Genomic DNA, 27,013 nt, shown 5'->3' with positions numbered 1-27,013 from the left:
CTAGGTAGATCCAAGGGGAAATTCTTATTATTTATTCATTAGACATGCATGGTTTACAGTTATTAGTAGTCAAAATGTTGTCAGGTGAAGTGTATATCAATTTAAAACAGAAATTAGTTAGTTTATTTGCGATCTATTAATACCGAAAAACACGACACTTTTAGCTAAATTAATTAAAGAGTGCAATCAAATAATTTTGTAAAAACCGAAGAACATTTACCATTGCTATAGTATGCAAATAAAAGCTATTGCCACTACTATATCCGTGCCAATACAGTTCATGCGAGGACTTGACGTTTTGAATAGAATTGAGCCAAACTCATGGCTGATTATTGATGAATAGCTGAATCCATTGAACAGTTCTCACAGGAAATTCTAAAACTGTTTACAGTTCGCTCTCATCCTGAACACATTTCCATAACCATAGTTCTACACAATCTGTTTCATCAGAGCAAGTGTATGAGGACCCTTGCTTTGAACTGCACCATCTATATTATCTACCGAGTTGTTCGTGATTCTTCAAGTTCTCTAATAACTCTCAATAAGCAAATATATCCCGGTGCCCCCAAATTTCTACTTTCAGCGTACAGTCAGGCGACAAATAAACCCTATGGGTACATTTTGCTAGATCTAAATCAGAATACACCCGAGGATCTGCGTGTAGTTGCAGATATTTTTGAAAAAGAAATTACTGTATATCTTCCGGTGAACAGTAGAAAAGGTTATTAGTTGTCATCATGACACTGAAGATACTACACGAAAATAGACACTTATTTTCTGTTCTAAGCACTTCAAAACCCCCACTCAGGAAGGCCAAACTCAAATATGGTGTTGACAAAAAATCTATTAATCTAATATCTGAACTTTGTTTAAATTTAATTGAGGGAAATGTACACTTGTCAGAAGGTGTTAGACAACAGACAAAGCAACATCGTTCCACTGTACGTGCCTTGGCTTGCAAAAAACAAGGAAAAGAATTTAAAAGAAAGCGTCACCTTCAAGTAGGCGGTAGCTTTTTTACACTTTTACTACCAATAATCACAGGACTTGTAAACAGTTTTCTCTAGATGGCTAAACCCTATAAATTTACTCCAATATAACTTGTCCTTTCACCAGTTGAACACTGAGGACAATTTAAACAAATTCATCAATGATGAAAATATTGCCGATGATAAAAAGCTAGTTTTACTACAAGATGCACTGCGTCGCGTGGACAAACATAGACCTTATCGTGAGAGACCCTCCGCCGTCGCCGACACAAATCAGCTCCCCCCCCAAATAGGAAACGTGTCAAGGTTCTGCAGCAACAGCACAATCAAAGGTGAAGGAATTGAATTCAATAGTTACATCAATTGGAAACCTATTGCCATTGACGTATCGGAAACAGAGTAAAAGAGTATTAACATATCTCATCTTGGAAAGTGGAGATAATGATTATCAAGTTCAAGTTGATAGCACTGGGAAACGAATTATAATTCAGGGAAAAAGTTATAATCTACTTTATTTAATTTGTGATTTAGTTACAAATCGTAAAGGACTTTTATCATTTGACAATAATCTATAAAGCTTTCTAAATACATCAAACTTCCCCAAAAGTCTTATTAGTAATAAGCAAATTCTAAAGAAATTAAGAGAATTAAGTATAGGTAGCGATCCTCTAACAACGCCATTTAAAAAAGAAGAAGAAGATTTTAAATCAATCTTGGAAATTACTAGCACACCTAGCAGCATCAGTAATGATTTGACAACACCAATGATGACGGCTAGACAAAAGCGAAGACGTATTGATATCAACTCACCATCACAGGCACCATCCTCCAGTGTTCAAAAGGGTAGTGGATATTACACTACGTGTTTGCGTTCAAAATGGATGACGCTTAGAAACATGTCTATGAAAATATTGGTAATGTGGGAAGTCTAAGTTCCCCCGCAAAACTTTCTAAAGTTCCTCTGACGTAGGTGGCAGCAAATTAAAAATTGCAAAAGAGTATCTAGAAAATGAACCGAGTTACACTCTGCATCGGAATCGTAGGCTTCGTGGCAAACAATGTCGACAAACTAAAGCCTTTTACCCTCTGCATATAATGCAAATGGATTTTTTAACTCTAGATGAGATTCAAAGACGGTACAATACACCCTAAAAATATATTCTAGTGGCAATCAGTGTCTTTAGTCGCTATACATATGTCATTCCATTGCGATCAGAGAGAGGCGTTGAAGTTGCTCAAGCTTTAGAAAGTATTCTTGAACAAGATTGCTATAGAAAAATTCAAAGTGACCGCGGTAGCGAATTTGTTAATCCTCATGTGCAAGAGGTTCTATTGAAATATAATACAAAGCTATATCATACTCACAGTCCGATAAAGGCTGCATTGGCTGAACGATGGATAAGAACAATTCATCTATTGATTTCGAGATATTGCACGCTGAAAAATACTGCTGCTTTTATTCATGATTTAGAAAAAAACATCCAAATATATAACCAACGACCACATAGATCTCTGTCCAATGTTAGCCCTTAGAAAGTTCATTGCAGTGAAAATACATTTGATACTTTCCTTAAGCAATATTCCAGTGAAAAAAAATGTGAAGAAAAAAATCAAGTTTGGCGATACTGTTCGAATTAATAGAACCAGCAATATTTTTAAAAAGGGGAATCATTTATGGAGCACTGAAGTTTTCAAAGTGTCTAAAATCATAGACACCAAACCCACGACATATCGGCTGCGAGACACCAAAGATGATGAGGTCCTGGGATGGGTTTTATGAATATGAACTATAAAAAGTCCGAAACAGTAATGAAATTTATCAAATTCAAAATATATTAAAGAGCCGTACTCACAGGGACAAGAGACAGTTGCTTGTTCGTTGGCTAGGATACAACTCTGATTTTGATTCTTGGGTTGCAGTTGAAGACATTAACAATGCCCAATGATTTCTATGTGACATTCATTTCCAATGCCTCCGACCCTCTCTACAATGATTTGAATTAAACAAGTGATTTTCGGACGAAACTCTCTCCCACTATCAACTTCGACGGCACGTATGAAGTGGCTCTTGTCGACTGTATTCTCAAAAATACCTATGACATCCTGAGAAAAGATCGCAAATAGGATATGAAAATTAGACCCTATGATTGGCCACCACGACTTAACAGTAAACAGCATAAAGTTCAAATGACCAATTGGATGGATTATCCATGTATTGAAATATCATACGAAGAATTCGTCTGAATGAACGGTTTAAGTCCTTTTATCAGTATAGTAATTTCCAGTAGTAAAAAAGGAGCCTTTCATTTCAACTATTCAAAGGGCAAAGATCTACTTTAGTTCACCCATTGCCAGTGAAAATGTTATTCTCAATGATAATCTAAAAGATGTTATTGGCTTTATACTTAATATAATCAGTGGTAAAAGTGCCGGAAGCACCAATTTTATTTTTGCTGACTACCCACCAGCCTTCTCCACGGACACTTGTATATTTCTCTATGCTTCATTTGTTAGAACATTCAGAGTTGGCAATAGCAATGTCCTCCTCCTACGAGTTCTTGAACGAAAAACCAATCAAGATCATATTCATAATTACAACATAAAGCATCTTCAGTATATGCCCGTAAACACTTCCTATTTGGAACTCTGCAAGTTAACACTAAGAACTGAATTAGGTGATCACCTAGCAATTTCAAAAGGTTTTGCTGTGATTGCATGCCATCTTCGACCCATCGTTGTCGGTGTTCAAGAACAAGATGTCTGATAGAAAAGTGGTATTCAGTTGTCCTGATATTCACTGCTATGTTAATGCTCTTGACCCAAGACAACTGGGCAATGGAATGGACTAATACAAAGGTCGTTCATCAATGTCTGGCTATGGTCCTGGCAGTTGGTTTGCTAAGCTGTTTCGCTCTGTACTACCTCTGGCTAAAAAATAGATTGTATTGGCTGCGACAGATATTACATCCTCTACACTATACGACTGGAGCTCTTGCGAGGATTTAAAAAAAAGTGCTTCGGACAATCTTAGGTCCAGTGCGCGAACCCTTGGCGAGCAATTAAAATCTCAACAAAATGGAAAAGGTTTAAAAATGTCGAGAAACAGTACACCAATCATCAGTCTCTACTCAGGTCAGAAACGAAAGACATCACCCCTTTCAAAGAAAAGAAGGAAAAAGACGACACGTACAATCAAAAGAAGAAGAAGCCCCAGGAAAAGAATTGTTAGATTGAAACTGGATTTCATCTCATAGACTGAACAGTGGCATATTTACCGCATAAGGATTCCCAACTTTCAATCACTTTATCTTTAAATCTATTCAATGCAGAAAATGTTGATATTAGTGTAAAACATGGATACTATGGACAATTTTATCCACAAAAACCGCTCTCCGATAATATCCACTTTCAAATTTATTCCAATGAAGACTACTTTATGGACCTGTCTGCGACATTTATAGATTTACATATGATAGTCAAGAAATCCGACAATTGAATGCAAATTCGTGTTGATGTAATATCCTATGAAAATTATATATTACATAAATTATTTCGTCAAATCAGTGTCTACATAAATGGCACTTTGATGAGCACAAGCAACAATCTCTCAAAATATACAAGCTATATGCAGTTCATGTTGATTACACCCAAGTCATACAAGGAATTGAGAGGCACCTCCAATGGATATGAATATATTACTGATACTGATAATACAGATGCACTTAAAAATGCTACAACTAGTGAATTATATCTAGTTGGAAAAATATATCATGAGATATTTATTATACCCCAATGACTACCACCAAATATTAAAGTGGATATAAAATTGACGCTTGCTCCATCCAATTTCATTTTACGAAAGGAACTTCCTGCCAATCCTGAAGTAAAAGGAACTCTCTACCTCACCTCGGCAATACTACATGTACGAAAGCAGCAGGTTATGAGTTCTGTTGCTTTGGCAGTGGAAAAACTGAAAGCCTGTGGAAATAATATTAAACTACTTGTTCCTCGTACAATCACCAATCAACGTCATATTGCCACAGGATCACGCACCTTTACCGACTCATCCTTTATCAATGGCGAAATTCCATCAAAATTAGCATTGGCATTTGTAAAAAGCGCTAGTGCAGTATGATCGTGGACTGGCTGCCCATATAAATTTGAGATATTTGGTCTTTCATCCCTTGTCTGCAAAGTAAATGCAATCCCACTCTACAATCTATCTTTTGATAAATCCTATTGGACATTGTATGAGTTGACAATGCAAACCCTAGATCATGATTCACGACTATTAGAAAATGGTATAAGCGAAGAAATGCTCGCTAAAAAACATGGTATCATTGTACAAGACCTGTCTGGCACTCAAGATATGAGTATAGTACGAACGGGGAGTGCGCGTTTAGAGCGTACATTTGCCGACCCATTTCCTGAAAGTATCGCACTAATCTCATTAAATCAATTTGAAACCTATTGGGAAATCACTCGCGAAGGCAGTGTTCTACTAGACCTTGCACCATGAGCACCATTCAAATAATCAGTGTATTCAATATGGACCCCTACATGTCCAAGTATAGATCCTATTGTCTACCCTGGGGCTTCCTTGGAAAAATTCAAAGTGCAAACAATACTCTAATCATTGTTAATAGCAGTCTGTCGACTGTGAATACTGGCCATTGGTTGTGATCTTTCAAACAATGAAGCCGATTGTATTTTTTGATCCTCTCGGCCTACCATATACATTCTACACTCCACACATCAACAACTATATTGAAAGCAGTGGGGAAACTATTATTCAAAATCGGGAGAGAGTGCAGGATCTGACGTTTAAAAGTTGTGGTTTCCATGCGCTACTATATTTCTTGTTCAGATGTCGCGGCTATACTTACAAGCAGTTTCTCAACATTTATATAGACAATCCACGTCTGAACGACTTTATGGTGGAAAATATCGTCTCAGATCTGTATAATATTGATTTTAGTGCCCTACGAGTAAAGTGCTTAAAAAGGTATGTGAATTTGTTTATTAATAAAAAAATGTATATATACAACAACAATGTCTTTTATCTTCACTTTAGATTTCTTCTTCTTCGGTGTATAGGCAACTGTCGACAACCACTAATGCTGGTAGATCATTTAACTTCACTGTATATTGATCTTGATTGGCTGCAAAGTCAGGGCCACATTTTCTACAGTACAATGTAACTTCACTCTTATCTTATCTCTTTGTATAGTCAATGATACTATTTGCATTCATATTGTGAAATTCGTGTGTTTCAATTTGTCAATTTGAAGCAATATCACATACAGTGTTTTCAAATGGTGAATCACATTCTGCAACTGCCAAATACTTATACTTAAGTTAATTGTAATGCTAGGTAATTATGTCAAAGTGACGAAGTAAAAACCATTTGGTATTGTTGTTCCCTTTTCAGAGTCGCAGAGATTAACGTTCCCTCCAAAATAATTTAAATCCACAGCGGGACCAGTCTTTTGGAAATGCACTAAAATTTTGCGTGGGTTTCTTTACAGTCATACCAGGATAAGTATTCTCCCACTGATCACATTTGTCATAGTGGCAATTGGAGCACAGTTGCGCTCTAGGGTGAGAGTCACAAATCTCTTCAAGACATGAATTACAGCCTTTAATTTGTACTGCATATCCTCTAAGTAATTTACAGGTATTGCATAATTTGCATTTTTCATTATACTCATCAATAATTGTACAATTCTCACATGATGACCAACTGCCAAGAGTGTACATGCATAGTGGACATGTATAGGACATTTTTTTGGTTTCTGATGTCAACTCTCTCACAGCTAAAAAGAAACTGATCCACGTTCAATAAATTCAGAGGGGGATAGGAGAGGAGTATCTCTGAGACGTTACATAACCTTTTTCAAAGAGAGGGCCATCTACATAGAATCTATGGCAATGTTTTCAAAAGTATATCCACGATATTATTCTGCTTGGTTATAATTAATATATCAATAAATTTAGTAAAAGCATTTGAGTCACGTCGTAAAAGCTTCATACAATAGTCCAATGGGGGAGGATCAGTTTTCATTATATTGTCAAGTGTTCCCTGAGAGAATATCTTCCGTTGAAGAGATAACTCGAGAAAATCGTCATCCAGAATTATATATTGTTCCATAATCACAAGATTTGACGCAATTCTCTCTTTCTCAAATTTATTCATTTTTCAATCCTAACACTCTCAATGCGGACTCAAGACTAACCGCGATTCGTTCTACTTCAAGAATATTCGATAACCTAAAAAAAATCTAACAAAAAGAAAGGAACATTTTCGATTTCGAAACAATTTTATTGGTGTGTATAATTACAACAATAATATATATTACACATGTGCAATTACCGATATAACTTATTGTCCTCTATATACTTCACTCTTGCATGTAAAGCACTTTGACGTCTATTCACATCTGCTATATCAACTTTTGTAGCGAAGCATAATTGGTCCTCCAATTTAAATTTACACGTATCTTGCATATACTTCATCCCATTCAAGACAAAGCCGTGATCCTCTCGTTATTTCTACCGCAATGTTTGGTGCTCTTGAATCATTGCTGCTGCTACCAACTCCACTATCAACTTATAATAGTGTAAACTTTTCCACTCATTATTGCAAATATATCTCAATGAATAAATAAACGAGTAAAGTCAAACTGTTCTCTTCTCGAATTCTATTCTCAAACTAATATCAACTATACTGAAAATCCTATATTCGTTGCGTCACTCCCGTCAGTGCTCTGTGATTGGTTTAGAAAGAGGCACGTGATCTTGTTCATACACGGATTCTAGTCCTAGATAATTTGCACTTTAGTGAAAAATATAAATGTTTTTACTTTTATAACTTTAATAAATCAGATAATATTAACATTTTGATTACTAAATATCAGTATATGTATATTAAACTGACAAGACACCTTCATTTGTATTTTTTTGAGTAAAGTGCAAATTATGTTCTAGCCTTGGGAAGGCATAGGGGTTTTCAGCCTAACTCATGTTAATTTCTGCTCGTTTTGAGTTTGACTCGGTTATTTGTTGTAATTTCTGTTCGTTTTGGGTTTCATTTATTTATCGATACACATTTGTGGTAGTTTCAGGCTTGATAGATTATTTGATTTTATATTTGCTCATTTTTGGTTTAATGGAGTTCTTTACTTTTCTTTGAAAAACGTATTTTGTGGGATTTTTTTTTTAGTTAATTTCTGTTCGTTTTATATTGACATAGTCTTTTCATGGAAAAATTAAATAATACTTTAAATCTTTTCGTTTTTTTAAGACTTTATAGTTTGGCCTGCTGTTTGTATGCTGGAGAAAATTTTCAGCAATTTTTAACAATATACACCCTTTTAAAAATCTGGAAAAAAAATAGTAGTGTTTAATTTAGTTTCATACCTCGTCTAGTTGACCTGAAATGGAAAACTTGATACCATTCGCAAAAAAATCTGGTTAATTTCTTTGATAGCTTGGTTACACTTACGCTATATTGATTTGGTTAAATTTTTAGAGCAGAAGTAGCCCCGAAAGTTCGAACATAATACCCTCAGTCGTTCTTGGGATACTGCTGAGATGCCTTTTTGGGAATTAGCATCAACACTGTGCATTTTGATTTAATTTTAAGGCAACATTTTTTTTTTAAACCTACTGGGAGATTAGGTAGGGGGGGGTGGTTCGGGGAGTAGTTGCCCTCCAATAAGATTCGACTATTAAAAAGGGCATCAGCCCTTTCTATTTTCAATCGAATGAGCCCTTTTCGAAGTTCCTACGACAACTCCTTCGATACGAAGTGCCCTGGTAAAAAAAATAAAAAAATAATAATACATTGAACCCACATAGATCTTCACTATATAAATGTCAAGCCTTCCAATCACTTTCGACTATTAAAAAGGGCACTAGGCCTTTCACTTCCCAATCAAATGAGCCCTTTTTAAGTTTCTACCACAACGCTTTGTATAAACACCTTATATGCCCCGAGGGTATAAATTACAATCCTTACCCTAAGGGCTGTGAGGGGTGTTGTCATCCTCAAAGACCTAATTTCCAAAACTGTGCCCCCAGGGCATAACTTACAACCCTTGCACTGAGGGCTCTGAGGGGGTTATCATCCTAAAAGACCTAATTTCTAAAACTTTCAACTACTTAGAACAAAAGAGATATCTCAAAATTTTGATTGGATGTGTTTGTGGAAATGGTGGGCGGGAGAGGGGAGTTAGTTGCCCTTCAATCACTTTCGACTATTAAAAAGGGCACTAGCATTTTCAAGTTCCAATTGAATGAGCCCTTTTTAAAGTTTCTACACTATCGCTTTCTACAAAAACCTTATATGCCCCCAGGGCATAACTTACAACCCTTACCCTGGGGGCTCTAGGGGGGAGAGGGGTTTTAATCCTTAAAGACCTAATTTCCAAAACTTTCAACTACGTTGGATAAATGGCTATCTATAAAATTTTGATTGGATGTGTTTGGGAAAAGGTGGGCGTGAGAGGGAGGTTAGTTGCCCTCAAGTCACTTTCGACAATTAAAAAGGGCACTAGCCCTTTGAATTTCCAATCGAATGAGCCCTTTTTGAAGTTTCTACGACAAAGATTTCAATAAATACCTTATATGCCCACAGGGCACAACTTATAACCCTTGGCCTGAAGACTGTGGGGGACTTTCCGGCTCAAAAGTATAATTTCCAGTACTTTCAACTGCTTTGAACAAAATGGCTATCTCAAAATTTTGATTGGTTTTGTTTAGGGAAATGGTGGGCGTGGAAGGGGTGCTAGTTGCCTTCCAATCACTTTCGACTTTTAAAAAGGGCATTAAACATTTCAATTTTCAATCGAATTAGCCCTTTTTGAAGTTTCTACGACAACGCTTTCTATAAGAACCTTATATGCCCCCAGAGCATAACTTACGACCCTTGCCCTGAGGGCTGGGGTGGGGGGAGTGTCCCGCTCAAATGTATAATTTCCAGAACTTTCAACTACGTTGAACAAAATGGCTATTTCAAGATTTTGATTGGATGTGTTTGGGGAAAAGGTGGGCGTGAGAGGGGGGTTAGTTGCCTCTAATCACTTTCGACTATTAAAAAGGGCACTAGCACTTTGAATTTCCAATCGAATGAGCCTTTTTTGAAGTTTCTACGACAACGCTTTCTATAAAAGCCTTATATACCACCAGGGCATAACTTACAACCCTTGCCCTGAGGGTTGTGGGGGAGTGTCCTCCTCAAAAACATAATTTATAACTGGAAATCAACTACGCTGAACAAAATGCCTGTCTAAAAATTTTGATTGGATGTGTTTCAGGAAATGGTGGGCGTGGAAGGCGTCTTAGTTGCCTTCCAATCACTTTCGACTATTAAAAAGGGTACAAGCCACTCCAATTTCCAGTTGAATGAGCTCTTTTAGAAGTTTGTAGGACAACTTCTTCGATACGAAGTGCCCTGGTCTAAAGGAAAAAATAATAAATAATACATTGTGCCAACATCGTTCTTATATGCCCCAAGGGCATAACTTAAGACCCTTGCCCTGAAGGCTGTGGGGGGAGTGTTCTCCTCAAAAATATAATTTCTACCTGGAAATTAACTACGCTGAACAAAATGGCTATCTCAAAATTTTGATTGGGTGTGTTTGGGGAAATGGTGGGCGTGGAAGGGGTGCTGGCTGCCTTCCAATCACTTTTGACTATTTAAAAGGGCACTAGCCATTCCAATTTCCAATCGAATGAGCTCTTTTCGAAGTTTTTTCGACAACTCCTTCGATACGAAGTGCCCTCGTATGGAAGAAAAAAAAAAAACAAATAATACATTGTGCCAACATCGTTCTTTCCTTACTAAGAAATTTTTCTTAGTAAGAAAAATTTACTTGAAAATAATAACAACAATAAAAACTAAGTGGCTGGCAGAAAATTTTCATTCGATAGTAAAATCGGAAAAAATTCGAAAGTAAGGGACTTAAAAATGAACTTAGATTATCCTTTATACGAAGAGAGTTACAACAGCTAAACCTCTCCCTCTGTACGCTAAAGTTTTAGCTTCTTTTTTTTAAAAAAAGAGGGCATCAGAATTTTATTTTAGAAATGCCAAGGTGCGGCATGGCTCAAAATCAAATGGGAACCACTGGTATAGAGTGAGGACTTGGGAGCAGCAGCCCCTTACACTGTTATAATAATCTTTCATTTCATGTGGACTGCCTCTAGGTTTGGGGCAGAAATGCCCGCTGCATGGCAGTATGACCTAAAAATACTGGGCATTGTAACTAGCTTTTTCGATGATAACTAATGTACCTTACTTTAAAAGGGCGCTAGAACTTTAGATTTCTGCTCAAATTATCTCTCTCTCGTATGACCGCTAGTTTGATGCCATCATCCTTCATTAAACAAATCGTGTTTTTATATATAGAAGATTTTAATCTTCATAAATAGACTCTCGTACATCTTGAATTCAGTGGTTTAATTTTCATCATGATTGTGTCCCTTTTATGGGGGGGAGGGGGGATCTCTGTTTTTTCATCGTTATTCCAGCTTTCTTAGTAATGAATTCTAGTGGGTGTCGTTGAACTTAATGAATGTAACATATTTAACATCAGTAATAAAAACAGATTATCTTATATTACATACTGTATGTATAAGGGGAGGAGGAGGCGAGGTAGCATTTGGTAACTTCATAATTGTGCCAAGTTGCCTACATTTATTTTCTTGTTAATTCTCTGTGTGGTTTAGCTACTCTAATTTCTCTATTAGATTGTAACTCAGCGATCATTTTATTTAAGTTTGTGACATGATACACTCCAATTTTAGAGTCACGTGAGCCCTGTCTTTCAAAACGACAAAAAAAGAAAGTACGAAAAAAAATTACAAAATGCAACAACTCAACCCCGTTATACATGTACTTATCTTTTCACACTCCTCATCCTCCCTTACCTTGCCGGTTCGTTGCTCTCTGCGAAAGTTTGAGGTTTATTAACACACGGACTTGCTTACTCACATTCCTAATATCTAGTTGGCTTTTACTAATCAAAATTCCAATCGTTTCCCATTTACCTTAATTCTGAGACTTCATGCCTCAAATCCTCAAACTCCCTATAATTGCGTATAAAATGGTTTAGATCCTCACTATCGCTAGATTTCAGACACAAATATGGACTGATCTTTTGCTTTAACCACCAAAAGTATTTTCCTATTTCTTCGAGTGTCATACAATTACCCCTTTCTGAAATTACCCACCGCATATCCTCCCCGTGACATTGGCTATTAAACTCAAGTAATTTAAATTATTTATAGTTGACTATTAAGACAATCGAAACAATTATTGAAAGATTTACTCAGATTATCCTCCCCCCCCCAATCACACACAAAGATATACTAAGCCTATATTTAATTGAAATAATTTGCTTTAAACGTTTATCCCTAGTAACCATCATTACAAGACATAAGCAACGTGTAAATGTTGCTAAGATACATGCCGCAACAGCCACTAATAAGACGAACTTAATAGCTTTCTCTTGCTAAACAGTTTTCTCTTTCAGGGTCTACTTCGTCTATGAGATGAACCAATTATCGCTCTTTCATATAGGCTATGAACTTGAGAGAGGTATGAATTCCACTTTTTCAGTTATTGTTTCTTTATAAATTATTAAGAAATCCAGTTCACATCATAAGCGTTTCGACTTTAATCTTTATAAGTTCTTGTTTGGGGAGCGGTAGTTGTGCTAGTCTCTCATTAAGGGCTGTTTTGTATGAAAGCATGCAAAGTCGACAGATTTGCCTGCTATATTTAGGTAGATAAATAAATATAAGATAATACTTCTGTTATCAACACACTACCTTTTCATCCACACTAACTTATAAGTGTGCTATCTACCTTTTGATTTTCTTAGCGTTTCCTAGTAAGGTTATCCTTAAGTTGTCTTTGCGAAATGTGAACTTTTCAGCAGATTTTAGTTTATGCCTAAAGATGGTTCACTTATGAAATTTACTTTTAGGCAATGAAAAATTTGACGTCTCCAGTGCCACTTTACTATTGTATTAAATAAAAAAAAACAAGTTTTTTAAACTGAAAGTAAGGAGCGACATTAAAACTTAAAACGAACAGAAATTATTCCGTATATGAAAGGAGATGTCCCCTCCTCAACGCCTCGCTCTTTACGATAAAGTTTGACTTTCCCACAACTTTATTTTTTTAAACAATAACAAACTTTAGCGTAAAGAGCGAGGCGTTGAAGAGGGGACATCCCCTTTCATATACGGAATAATTTCTGTTCGTTTTAAGTTTTAATGTCGCTCCTTACTTTCAGTTTAAAAAACTTGTTTTTTTATTTAATTTCTGATCGTTTTTTAGTTAATGCAGCTTTTATTTTGGCTCACCGTCATTGAATGAGTAAAACAAAATTTGCATGTTAATTTTACTTTTCTTTTGCTAAATGGCTTTCTCTAAATTTGGTTCAGGCGTAATTTACAAATTAACTTACGTAACGAATTTCTATATTCGTATATTTTTATTACGTATATTATGGGGTTCGCCCCCTAGTCAATACCTCGCTCTTTACGTTAAATTCAAATCGTGTTCCAATTCTTTAAGAATGACTCCTTATTCACAAAGGCCGTTAATTATAATAAATATCTCTGATGAAAGTACAAAAAAATTTGTTCCCTTGTGAATCAGACGAAATTGGGAAAAAAAGGGCGTGGGAGGGGGCCAAGTTACCCTCCAGCATTTTTGGTCTCTGAAAAGGGCACTATAACTTTTAATTTCCGTTCGAATGAGCTCTCTCTTGATGTTGTAGGACCACGGGGTTGGTACGATTACCTCTTAAAAAAAAAACAAAAAAAAAACACACATCCGTGATCTCTTCTGGCAAAAAATACAAAGTTGCACATTTTTGCAGATATGAGCTTGAAACCAATGTAATAGGGTTTTCTGCTACGCTGAATCTGACGGTGTGATTTTCATAAAAATTCTTTCACTTGTAGGGGAACCTTTGATGAGTAATACTAAACTTAATAAAATTTGTATATTTAGAATCAGCAATATAAGCCCATTCTTTTGGTACATTTATTGACATGAAAATTCCGTTTTTTAAAGTTTCGATTACTATTGAGCCGTATCGCTTTTTTTATGTTTTTTTTATTACGTATATGTTTTTACAAATATGAGAGGGTTCTCCCCTTAGTCAATACCATGCTCTTTACGCTAAAGTTAAAATTTTGTTTAAATCACAAACCCCTGAATCACAAAGGCCGTTTAACTAGAATAGATAGCTCTTTTCAAATCACTAAAAAAACTGTAGCGTAAAGAGCGAGGTATTGACTAGGGGGCGAACCCCCTCATATACATAATAATTTCTGTTCGTTTTAAGTTCTAATGTTGCTTTTTACTTTCAGTTGAAAAAACTTGTTTTTTTTTATTTAATTTCTGATCGTTTTTTAAATAATGCTGGGAAATCTGGTGCCCCCTTCATAGAAATGTCCCTTACCCCAAGGAAACATCCTCCACGGAAAGATTCTCCCAAGTAACCCCCTCATCTAGCCCCCCCCCCCACCAGAAAAAAATCCTTCTTGAAAATGTCTGTATAGTTCCCAATAACCAATACTATATGTAAACAATGGGCAAAGTTCATAACTTGCAGCCCTTTCCCTGGGAACTGTGGGGGATTAAGTCATCATAAAAGACATATTTATTAGATTTTCAACTATGCTGAACAAAATGGCTATCTCAAAATTTTGATCAGATGACTTTGGGAAAAAATGAGCGTGGGAGGGGGCCTAGTTGCCCTCCATTTTTTTTGGTCACTTAAAAAGGGCACTAGAACTTTTAATTTCCGTTCCAATGAGCCCTCCTAAGATATTGTAGGACCATTAGGTCAATACGATTATCCCTGGGGAAAAAAAACAAATAAACATGCATTCATGATCTCTCTTCTGGCAAAAAATGGACAATTCCATATTTTTGTAGATAGGAGCTTGAAACCTCTGCAGTAGAGTTCTATGGTACGCTGAATATGATGGTGTGGTTTTCATTAAGGTTCTATAATTTTTGGGGGGTCTTTTCCACTTTTTTCTAAAATCAGCGAAATTTTCTTAGGCGCGTAACTTTTGATGAGTAAGAACAAACTTGATGAAACTTATATATTTGAAATCAGAATTAAAATTTGATTCTTTTTATGTATCTATTGGTATCAAAATTCCGTTTTTTAGAGTTTCGGTTACCATTGATCCGGGTCGCTCCTTTACAGTTCGTTACCACGAACTGTTTGATATGCTTATAGCATAGACTTTTAGCAGACTACCAGTCAAACTACTTTGCTTAAAATTAGAACCATAGTTTAAATGCGGGTAGCTCTTAAATTACCTTATAATTATAGCCTACTACAAGTAAAAAAAAGGAAGGTGAATTTCAAAAAGCTTAACGAAATTATTTAACAAAATTATTATTTATTTGAAATTTGAATAATGGTTTTAACTGTGGGTTGTTGGCACGTCAACTTATTGTATTAAAACAAATAAAACGAGAAGATAACTTGTATAAAAGTTTGGCCAAAGCAAAACAATACAACCTGATTAAATGGCTTGTATTTCATTGCTTAATAAAACAAGGCAATAAAAGCTAACGATAAAAAAAAAAGTTTATCCAAAAAGGAAGGTGGCCGAATTTGAAGAATTCGGCCAAAAATGAAGATCCCCCACAGCCTTTGATGGAGCACATGACGTCAAACTGACGTTTCAGTTTCTCGGTTGTTTTACAAGGACCTCCCACCCAACCTTATGGCAATGGAAATTGAACCCCTGGTTCCGTATTGCGCAGTAGAGCATCACTCCACATTGAAGTAGAGACTAGATAAAGCTATTTAGTTTTGAGACTGAAAAGGGTTACTTCGAAGAAGGACTGCAAGTTCTTGAGTCATTCGCTTAGAAAGCTTTTTGATTGGCGATGACTTCGTAAAAATAAGTGTTTTTAATCATACACTAGTGACAACATTTTCGATGAGCCGCCATTTTATTCTGATGTGTTTATATGTAAGTTAGGTGACACTCGTTTTGGCGTTTTTGGTGGAAATGAACTTGTGAAACTTTTACATCTTGTCTGTAGCCTACTGTTTCAGAAAAGCTGATGCTGCATACAGCACAGGATATATATTATACTGTCTAACTCTTTTTCAAGCATCTACTCTTGAAGAGGTTTACTGCTGATATATAATTGAATGGATGAATAAATTATCTAATTTCCCATCAAACCAACAACAGATGTAGGACACAACAAACAAATAAACAGAAAAAGAAAAAAACAATCAAATTAACACAATTCCGATAATCAAACAAATTCCGGGACAAAATACTCTGAACATCTATGAAACCTAACCCAAAACAGATTGTATTGCTTTATACAGAGCTATATTGCTAAGGATCGTATCTTTTGGGCTTATAACTGAGTAGCTGAACGTTAGGGTTTATTATTTGTCTGTAGGAACAGACAGACTTGCAATACTTGTAACATGCCGAACACGTTTTTAAACATCTTTTGTTTATTAACAACATTGATAATTCTGCGAAAAGGACTAGATTAATCTGCTTTCTTTTTTTCCCCAGTATGAGTTCTTATTTTAGTGAGGAAATGTTTATTTACATTCGGGGTAATATTACCCTAATAAACTCTATTTGATAACCTTTAGTTTTCGTCGTTTGATTTTATTTTTATATAAGTTCGTTAATAGTCCACCTATATTTGTATTAACTTTAATTATATCTTCTTTAATTGTGTAAGGGGAAATCCCTTTTCAAGTACATGTTTTTTGACGTATAATGGTTGCAGCGATAGCTTCAACCGAGTTAAGAGTGAACACCGACCAATTGTCACGGGAAGCTTATAAGCGCGGTTTGAAAACTTCTGTTTACTGACAAGAAAAAAAAAATCATTCAATGCTGATTCAGGAATGGTTACTATTATTTTGGTTAATAGCAAAAGTTTATTGCCAATATGAATTTATGGGAATCTCGAAATAGAATAGCGACAGATGGAAATAATACAAAATCGCCAAAAAATATCGAAAGAATCTTATGGCCGAAAACTTTATAGGGGAGAATTAAAGTCCCTTGCCTTGAACAGATAGGAATATTAATTTTTTTTTTTTTTTTTAAAGAAGGCACTGGTCTGTTCATTTTTCTTTCTCCTTTTTTTTCATTTCTAGAGTGATCACGTTGAACCAGTGGTTGTAGAGTTCTGGGACAGGCCTCCTTTGAAAGGAAATCCCAATGTCTTACTGTCTTTTTTTAACTAACAAAAGAAATCGTGCCACGGCAAAGTAGCGATTTCTGCCATTTCTTACCACAAAATCTCCTTATAGGAGGTTTACAATCCTCCATCTTGCACACCTCCCAGCCCCTTGTGGTAAGCGACAACTAAAAGACGCTTTTTGAAAAAAAAAACCACATATTAAGAAAAAGTGTCCTTCAGTTATTTTCATTTTCATGAAAATGATAGTTTTATGTGAAAATTCTCAAAAATACTGGTGGCAACATACCTCTCGGGCTCTTTGGCTATGTGGTGATGTTGCGCACATCTTGTAAGAAACATTAAGGAAGGTAAGAAGTAAACAAAAAATCATTTTGACTGATTAGTTTTAATTAACAAAAATTAAATAAAGATCTTTTTATAAGGTTTAAATGTTTAAAAAAAATTAAAAGGAGCAAAAGTTAATTTAAAAAACAAAGTTCTTCTTACGAAAGAATAGAATGAAGCTGAAACTTATATATATATATATACAAAACAAGCTTCAATAAATTGATTTTTTGCTTGCTTAATATTCTCAGCAGTTATGGAATTCTAAAACTAGGGCTTATCTGAAAACTGAGCTTGCTTGAGTCTTTTTTTTTTTTAGAGAGAATTATAATTGCGTCTTAAAATTTATCTATGTCGTGGTCTGGGAAAGACTATTGGGAAAATTTAATTAGTCTTTTATTTACCATAGGCTACTCACGTATTTTTCTGATCCTAAGAGAATTAAATTAAAAAGAAAACAAGTTTTTGTATTGAAAGTAAGGAGCAACATTAAAACTTAAAACGAACAGAAATTATCTGTATATGAGAAAAGCTTGCTTTTCGGGAAATTACCCTGGACAATTCCATCCTCTACGTGAATTCCCCTCCTCAAAATCAGAAGCTTTTTCAAAAGTACTGAAAAACTTCAGCGTAAAGAGCGACGTATTGAGTTGGAGGTCTGTTCGTAAATAATTTCTTAGACCACACTGCTTTTCCATTTACAAAAAATTAAACGAGAAAAACGGGTTTTAATTTTTATAAAGCAGTGAATACAACACATTTAATTGAACACAAATATTCCGAATATTTCGGCCCCACATACAGGAGCCTTTCTCAACGAAAAAAAAATTCTTACATAAATATAAAAAACATACTAAACAAAACAAAAGAAAAAATGTACATAAATAGGGAAAGAAAATTCACATTTTAAATAAACAAACTCAATTCACAGACGTATACAATCGAGTGTTTATATTGACACACCTTCTCACAGAATATAAATTGACATCTATCAAAAAATGAGAATATATTTATACTTAAACAAAACCAAAAAAGGTCAGCTAATCGCCGGCCCATGACCCCTACATAGATCTCATAGGTTCATCACCCAATGTTTGAATTATAAATTGAACAGATTCGTTTGCTTGCAAACTTAGCTGCAGTTCGTTTACCTCTCCCAGCATTTAACCCAGTCTGATCTTTGTCCGCAAGGTCATCATTCGTATCCGAACTATTATCAAAAATAGTACTGGTTGAAAATGTTACCTGCTTTTTAATTAAACTATTATAAATCGAATTGATCCTAAAATCCCCTTCATCTCTATTGATACTAATACCCCCATATATTATCTCTTTTATTTCTATAATTTCCCTGAAGCCTTGTAAAAGTCCTACAGACGTATCTACTATTTTTGTTTGATCAAATAAAATTCTGTGATGAGGAAAATTATAAAGATGTTCTGCAACAGCTGACTCAAATTTTTCTGGTGTTTTGTTTTGTTTTAGAGCGCCATATATTGCATTCTTGTGTTGCTCTAGCCTATTTTCTAAAATCTGTTGCGCTCTTTCCACATAAAATTTACCACAAGAACATGGAATTTTCTACGCTCCCTTTTGCAAATTTCTCGGTACCTTGTCTTTCCCTTTATTTAACAACGAGCTTATATGATGTCCTGATTTAAATGATTTATTTATATTATTTTTTTTTAATTATATTATTAATTTTTTTGATAATATTGGGATAAAAGGCAAAGTTATGTAATTTGTTTCTTGATTTGACCCATCTTCTTCTAATATTTTTGGTTCCGTCAACTTTTTTTTCCTTTTTTCAATTATTTGAGAAATCAATTATTTCCCAGGCCCTGGGGTGATTAATTTAAGCAAAAAGGAGTTAACCAAAGAACAAAAGGAAATCCTTGAAAGAGGTATAAAATTTGCACTAATTCCTAAAAATGTACCGATAGAGGAAATTATTGTAAAGATTGAAACAGGGATTCATAAGTTTCCAAAAGATATAAATAATGTAGATGAGTTAAGACTAGGGGTAGTGAATATTTTAACAGATTTTGGTAGTTATCAAGAAAGTTAAGAACAAAGATATTAAAGTTTTAAAAGATTTAAAAAAAGATGATTCTCTAATAATAACGAAAGCGGATAAGAGCAATACAGTAGTAATCCTAGAAAAAGATGATTATGATAGTAAAATAGAAACAATTCTAAGTGATACTTCAACATATACAAAACTTAACTCGGACCCAACTGAATTGTATGTTAAAAGATTAAGAAAAGATTTAGAAGACCTTAAAACAAATGGAAGTATCACATCCCAGATGTATCACAAGTTCTTTCCAAGGGGATCAGTTAGCCCTAGAATATAAGGTTTGCCAAAAATACATAAAACAGGTATCCCCTTAAGACCTATTGTTTCAACAGCCAATTCACCAACGGTAAAAATCGATAAATGGGCAGAAATGACACTTAAACCATTATTATATCTCCAAAATTTGTGTATGAGAAACTCGGAATTTTTAAAAGATTAACTTATAAGTGTAGAAATATCAGAAGAATCTAGATTTTTCAGTTTTGATATAAAATCCATGTATACTTATATTCCTTTTGATAAATCGTTTAGTATTTTATCCAAAAAACTTGAGGAACGAAAAAATGAGATAGAAGAATTATCTTCGGGAATTGAACTGGAAACTATATTAAATTAAGTCAGAGTAAGTAGCAGGTATACTAATTATTTCACGTTTAGAGATAAATTTTACCATCAAATCAGGGAATTAGCAATGGGAGGGCCTTTAAGTCCGTTGTTAGCAAATATTTATGTAGAGTATTTAGAAAATTTAGCTATAGAAACATATTTTTTAAAAACTAAATTTTGGGGCATATATATGGATAGTATTTTAGCTATTTGGAATTACGGGGAATCAGAAATTGAAGGTTTTTTGGAACATTTAAATAATCTGGGAGGAGAATTAATTTTTACAATTGAAAAGGAAACAGAGAATAAGTTACCGTTTCTAGATATTGATCCATAGAAATAATAACGAACTAGCGTTTTCAATTTACCGTAAACCGACTAATAACAACCGTTACTTGTCTTTCACAAGTAGATACCTATATATAACTCGTGACCCCACCACGTGGTTTATGGTTTTGTCAGTGAGAATTTGAAAAACATGAACTTTGTCTTATTTATGTCTGTTTTCATTGAGTGTGACTTGAACTGTTCTATCTTGTTAATGTTTTTCATGTCTGCTTGAAGTATGATAAAGGAATTGTACTTGAGGTTGTTGTTCAAGTCCAAGTTTGTAAGTTTCACGGAAACAGTTAGATCGTGTGTTTCATTCTCATACACAAAGCGGACTTGTTTACTTATTAGCGACGGTGTGAATATTAGGAAAGGATTTTTGCTAGAGTTTTATTAGTATGTGAATAGAATTCAAGGAGTGAGAAGAAGAACAGTTTGACTTTACTCATTTGGATATATATTTGTGATGGCGATGAGTGGAATTTTTACCCCATTAGAGGTTGATAGTGGAGTTGATGATAATAGTACAAGAGCACCAAACATTGCGGTGGAAATTACGAAATGATCACGTCTTTGTCTGGAATGGGATGCAGTATATGCAAGATATGTGATATCCCTGAGCAAATTTAAAATGGAGGATCAATTATGTTTCGCCGCTAAAGTTGATATAGCACATTTGAATAGACTTCTATGTGCTTTAAGTGCATTAGTGAAATATATCGAAGACAATAAACAGTATCGCTAATTGTACATGCTCTGTATTATTGATGTTGTTATAATTATTCAATAAAATTGTTTCGAAATCAAAAATGTTCTCTTTCTTTTCTGGTTAGGGCTAACGAATCAGGGTCAGTCTAGAGTCAGCAGTCGGAGTGAAAGGATTGAAAAATGAATAAATTTGAGAAAGAGAGAATTAGATCAAATCTAGTGTTTATGGAAAAACATTTGATTTTGGATGATGATTTTCTCGAGTTATCTCTTAAACGCGGGATATTCTCTTGTCCGGGAACAATTGACAATATAATGAGGAGTGATTCTCCCCCATTGGACTATTGTATGAAACTTTTAAAATGTGACTCAAATACTTATAGTCAATTTATTGATATATTAATTGGAACAATGCAGAATGATATAGTGGATATAATTTTGAAAACATTGTCAATGGATTCATCGTAGATGGCTCTCCCCATTATTTGAAAGATGAAACGGCACAGAGCTACTCCTCTCCCCCCTTTTCCTCTCATTTAATTTATCGAGCGAGGACGATCAGTTTAGTTTTAGCTGGGAGTGAGTTGACATCGGAAACCGAAAAATTTTCTATATATGTCCATTGTGCATGTACACTCTTGGCAGTTGGAATCAATGTGAGAATTGTACAATTATTGATGACTATAGTGAAAAGTGTAAATTATGTAATCCTTGTAAATTACATAGAGGCTATGCAGTACAAATTAAAGGATGTAATTCATGTCTTGAGGAGGTGTGTGACTCTCATCCTAGAGGGCACCTGTGCTCCAACTGTCACTATGATAAATGTGATCAGTGGGAGAATACTTACCCTGCTATGATTGGAAAGAATCCCAAACGTGATTTCAGTTTATTTCTACGAGAATGGTATCGTCGAGGATTTAAATTATTCTGGTAAGAGGAATCTGGTCTAAGATTCAACTGTTGGGGTAACAAGACAATTTGGTTTCTACGTCATCGTTGCGATGACACCACCTACTATGACTATAAACCAAGTGATTTTTATTTGGCAGTTACCGAATGTAATTCACCATTTGAAAACATTGTTTGTAATATTGCTTCAAATAGACAGATTGAAACTCGTGAATTTCATAATCTGAGTGCAAATAGTATCATTGACTATACAAAGAGATATGACAAGAGTGAAGTTACATTGTACTGTAGAAAATGTGACCCTGACTTTGCAGTCAATCAAAGTCAATGTACAGTGAGTTCAAATGATTTACCAGCATTAGTGGTTCACGATAGTTGCCTATACATCGAAGAAATCTAAAGTGAAGATTTAAAGACATTGTTGTATATATATATGCATTTTATTAATAAACAAATTCACAAACATTTTTTAAGCACTTTACTCTTAGGGCACTGAAATCAATACTATATAGGTCTGAGAGGATATTTTCCACTAGAAAGTCATTCAGACGTAGATTGTCAACATAAATGTGGAGAAACTGCTTGTAAGTATAGCCGTGACTTCGGAACACAAAATATAGTAGTGCATGGAAGCCACAGCTTTTAGTCGTTAGATCCTGCAACCCTCTTCCGATTTTGAATAATAGTTTTCCCACTGCTCTCAATTTAGTTGCTGGTGTGTGGTGTGTAGAATGTATAGGGTAGACCAAGAGGATCAAAAAATTCAATCGTGTTCACTGTTTGATAGATGCACAACCAATGACCCGTCAGCACAGTCAAGGGACTGCTAATAACAATAATCAAGGTATTGTTGAGACTTTGAATTTTTCCAAGATAGTCCGAGGTCAGACAATAGGATTTGTACTGGGACATGTAGGTGTCCATATTAAATACATTGATTATTTTACTGGTGGTCATGGCACCAAGTCTAGTAGAACACTGCCTTCGGGAGTGATTTCACAATAGTTTTCATATTGATTTAGTGAGATTAGTGCAATACTCTCAGCCAATGGGTAGTAAAATGTAAACTCTAAATGAACACTCCCCGTACGAACTAAACTCAAATCCTGTGTACCCGACAAATCCAGTACAATGATACCATGTGTTTTAGCAAACATATCTTCGGTTATACCATTTTCAAATAGTTGAGAGTCATGATCTAGGGTTTGCATGGTCAACTCGTACAATGGTCTATTGTATCAGTCAACGTATATATTAGTGATGTTGGTACCGATGAATGTACAAACAATGAATTAACTCCCAAACATCTTGACTTTAATATTACTGTTGGTAAATCACACATGTGCACTGGCGCACAGTACACCGGCAAGCGCAAGGGGAGACGGACTAACGCAATTTATACAGGAAGAAACGGAAACTGCTTATGACCCCCAAGAAATAAGAAGTGGATTTGGGCTGGGATGAGGACCAAGTAGTTTAATATTGGGTCCATTGGCTCTCAGTTTTTCCAAAGCCAAAGCAACAGAACTCATGAACGGTTGTTTGCGCACAGGAAGTATTGCCTAGGCGAGGGAGAGACTTACATCAGGATTGGCAGCAAGTTCCTTTCTCAATATGAAATTGGAGGGTGCAAGCGTCAGTTTTATATCCACTTTAACATTGGGTGGCAGCCATTAGGGTATATTAAATATTTCATGATATATTTTTCCAACCAGATGTAATTCACTAGTTGTAGCATTTTTAAGTGCATCTGTACTATCAGTATTAGTAATATATTCATATTCATTGGAGATGCCTCTCAATTCCTCGTATGACTTGGGTGTCATCAGCATGAATTGCATATAGCTAGTATAATTTGAGATATTGTTGCTTGTGCTCACCAGTGTGCCATTGATGTAGACACTGATTTGACGAAATAAATTATGTAGTATACAATTTTCATAGGATATTCAATCACCCCGAATTGTCATTGTATTATAAGATTTAAGGACTTTCATTTGCAAATCTATAAATGTTGAAGACATGTTCATAAAGCAGTCTTCATTGGAATAAATTTTAAAGTGGATATTATCGGAGAGGGGTTGCTGTGGATAAAATTGTTAATAGTATCCATGCTTGACACTCACATCAACATGTTCAGCATTGAATAGATTCAATGAGGCGGTGATTGAAGGTTGAGAATCCTTATGCGGTAGGTAGGACATTTTAGGAGAAGAAATCTAGTTTCGATCAAACAATTCTATTCTTTCTGGGACTTCTGGTTACAGAACTTATTGGCTTTTTCCTTCTTTTCTGTGACAAAAGGGATGATGTCTTTCGTTTCCGACCTGAGTGGAGACTGATGAGTGATGCGTTATTTCTTGACCTTTTTAAACCTTTACCATTTTGTTTTAATCTCTCGCCAAGGGTTCGCGCACTGGACCTAAGATTTTCCGAAGTACTTTTTTTAAAATCCTTACCAGAGCCCCAATCGTATAGTGTAGAGGATGCAAAATCTGTCGCATCCGGTACAAGATATTTTCTAGACAGTGGTGGTTAAGAGCGAAACAGCTTAGCAAACCAACTACCCAGACAGTAGCCAGACATTGACGATTGCCCTTTGTAGTAGTTCAGTCCATTACCCTGCTGTCTCGGTCCAAAAGTATTAACATAGCAGTCAATAACAGGACAAGTGCATACCACTTTTTTATTAGACATCGTGCTTTTGAACGATGGGTCGAAAATGACATGTAATCACTGCCAAACCTTTTGAAATTGCTAGGGGATCACCAAATTTGGTTCTTAGTGTTAACTGATAGAGTTCCAAATAGGACGTTTGTACGGGAATATACTGAAGATGCTTTATATTGTAGTGGTGAATATGTTCTTGATTGGTTTTTCGTTCAAGAACTCGTAGGAGGGAAAATTTGGAATTTCTAATCTGTAATGTTTCCACAAATGAAGCATATAGAAATATACAAGTGCTCATGAAAAAGGCATGTGGATAGTAAGCAAAAAATGAAATTCGTATTTCCGGCACTTTTGCTGTTGATTATATTGAGCTTAAAGCTAAGAAACTCCTGTAGTTTATCGTTGATAATAACATTTTCTCTGGTAATAGGTGAACTAATTTAGATCTTGCACTCCTCCTTTGAAAAGTTGAAATGAAAAGCCCCCGTTTTACGAGCGGAAATTCTATTATTAATTAAACTACGTAAATCACTCATACAGGCGAATTCCTCATAGGGTAATTCAATGTATGGATAATCCGACCAATTGATCTTTTGAATTTGTTCTTGATCACCTGTTGGTGGTAGTGGCCAATCATATGGTCTAATTTTAATATCCTATTTACGATCATTTCCCAGGATGTCGTAGGTATTTTTGAGAATACAGTCGACAATAGCCACTTCATACTTTCCATCGAATTTGATGGTGGGGGAGAGTTTCGTCCAAAAATCACCTTTTATATTAAAGTCATTGTAAAGAGGATCAGAAACATTGGACATGAAAGTCAAATAGAAATCATTGGGTATTGTCAATATCTTCAGTACTGACTCAAGAATTAAAATCTGAGTTGTATCCTAGCCAGCGAACCAACAACAGTCTCTTGCGATGGTGTGTACAACTCTTTAATATCTTTTCAGTTTGATAAATTTCCCTAGTGTTTCTAACTTTTTGTAGTTCATATTCATAAAAACCGCCGAGAATCTCATCATTTTTTATGTCTCGCAGTCGATATGTCGTGGGCTCGGTGTCCAGGATTTTGGACACTTTAAAAAGTTAAGTGCTCCATAAATAATTCCTCTTTTAAAAAATAGTGCTGGGTTTATTAATTAGAAAAGTATTACCAACAATGAATTTCTTCTTCACATTTTTTTTCTCATTACCAGTGGAGTATTGCCTTAGAAAGGCATCAAGAGTATTTTGATTGTAGTGAACATCTCGAGGGCTTGAGTTGGACAGAGATCGATGAGGTCAATGGTTGTATATCTGCATGATTTTATCTAAATCATGAATAAAAGCCGGTGTATTTTTCAGGGTACAATATCTTGAAATTAATAGACGAAGTGTTCTTATTAATTGTTCAGCCAATAGAGCCTTTATCGGGCTGGGACTATGATAAAGTGTTTTATTATATTTCAAAAGAATCTTTTTCATATATGGATTAACAAAGTCACTACCGCGATCCAATTGAATTTTTCTGTACGAATCCAGTCCAAGAAGTATGTAAAGTGTACGAGTACCGTTATAAACTCTCTTTGATCTTAATGGAATGCCGGAGGGATCTTATCTAAATATGCGGGTTGTCATTAGAATATATTTTGTATGGGGGAGTTTGAGACTTTGTACGTTTTCCTTAAGTTTAAAAATCCATGTACATTCCAAGCAGAGGGAAAAAGGCCGTAATCGGATAATAATATTTGCAGCGAAGCCTGTGATTTCAATGCAGTGTGTAACTTGGTTCATTCTCTATAGACTCGTTTGCTCTTTTCAATGTGGTGGTGCCGGAGACAGCTTTGGAAAGCGTTTTGTGGGAACTTAAACTCCCCGCTTCGCCAATATTTTCATAGACACCTTTCAAAACTTCATACATTTTGAGCGTAGACATGTAGTGTAATATCCACTCCCCTTTTGCACACTGGCGGGCGAATCAATTCGTCTTCGCTTTTGACTAGCAGTCACAGGTGGTGTAAAATCATTGGCACTGCTGATAGTATCTTCAAACACTGAATCTTCTTCTTTTTTAAATGAATGTGGAGGAGGACAATGGTCCCGTATTTTTTGCCGAATTTGCCCATTGCCTAAATGAATTCTGGGGAAGATTAATGAATATAAAATTGT

At 35.3% G+C, this 27,013-nt stretch overlaps 1 protein-coding gene across 1 annotated transcript in view; it reads left to right on the top strand.

Annotated features, from left to right (window-relative positions):
* Positions 1–27,013, top strand: part of LOC148946187 (uncharacterized) — a 221,695-nt gene that overhangs the window by 43,973 nt on the left and 150,709 nt on the right. Inside the window, exon 3 of the mRNA XM_089097628.1 lies at positions 12,527–12,591. Within this exon, the coding sequence (XP_088953754.1) occupies positions 12,527–12,591 (65 nt within the window). The remainder of the gene's footprint in view (positions 1–12,526; positions 12,592–27,013) is intronic.

This window comes from Artemia sp. Qi Xiang Cuo, chromosome 12 (assembly GCF_049724085.1).
Source record: "Artemia sp. Qi Xiang Cuo chromosome 12, ASM4972408v1, whole genome shotgun sequence".
In the NCBI taxonomy this organism is placed as follows: Eukaryota; Metazoa; Arthropoda; class Branchiopoda; order Anostraca; family Artemiidae; genus Artemia; species Artemia sp. Qi Xiang Cuo.
The sequence above is the reverse complement of the archived record's forward strand: the minus strand, read 5'-3'. Positions and strand labels throughout refer to the sequence as shown.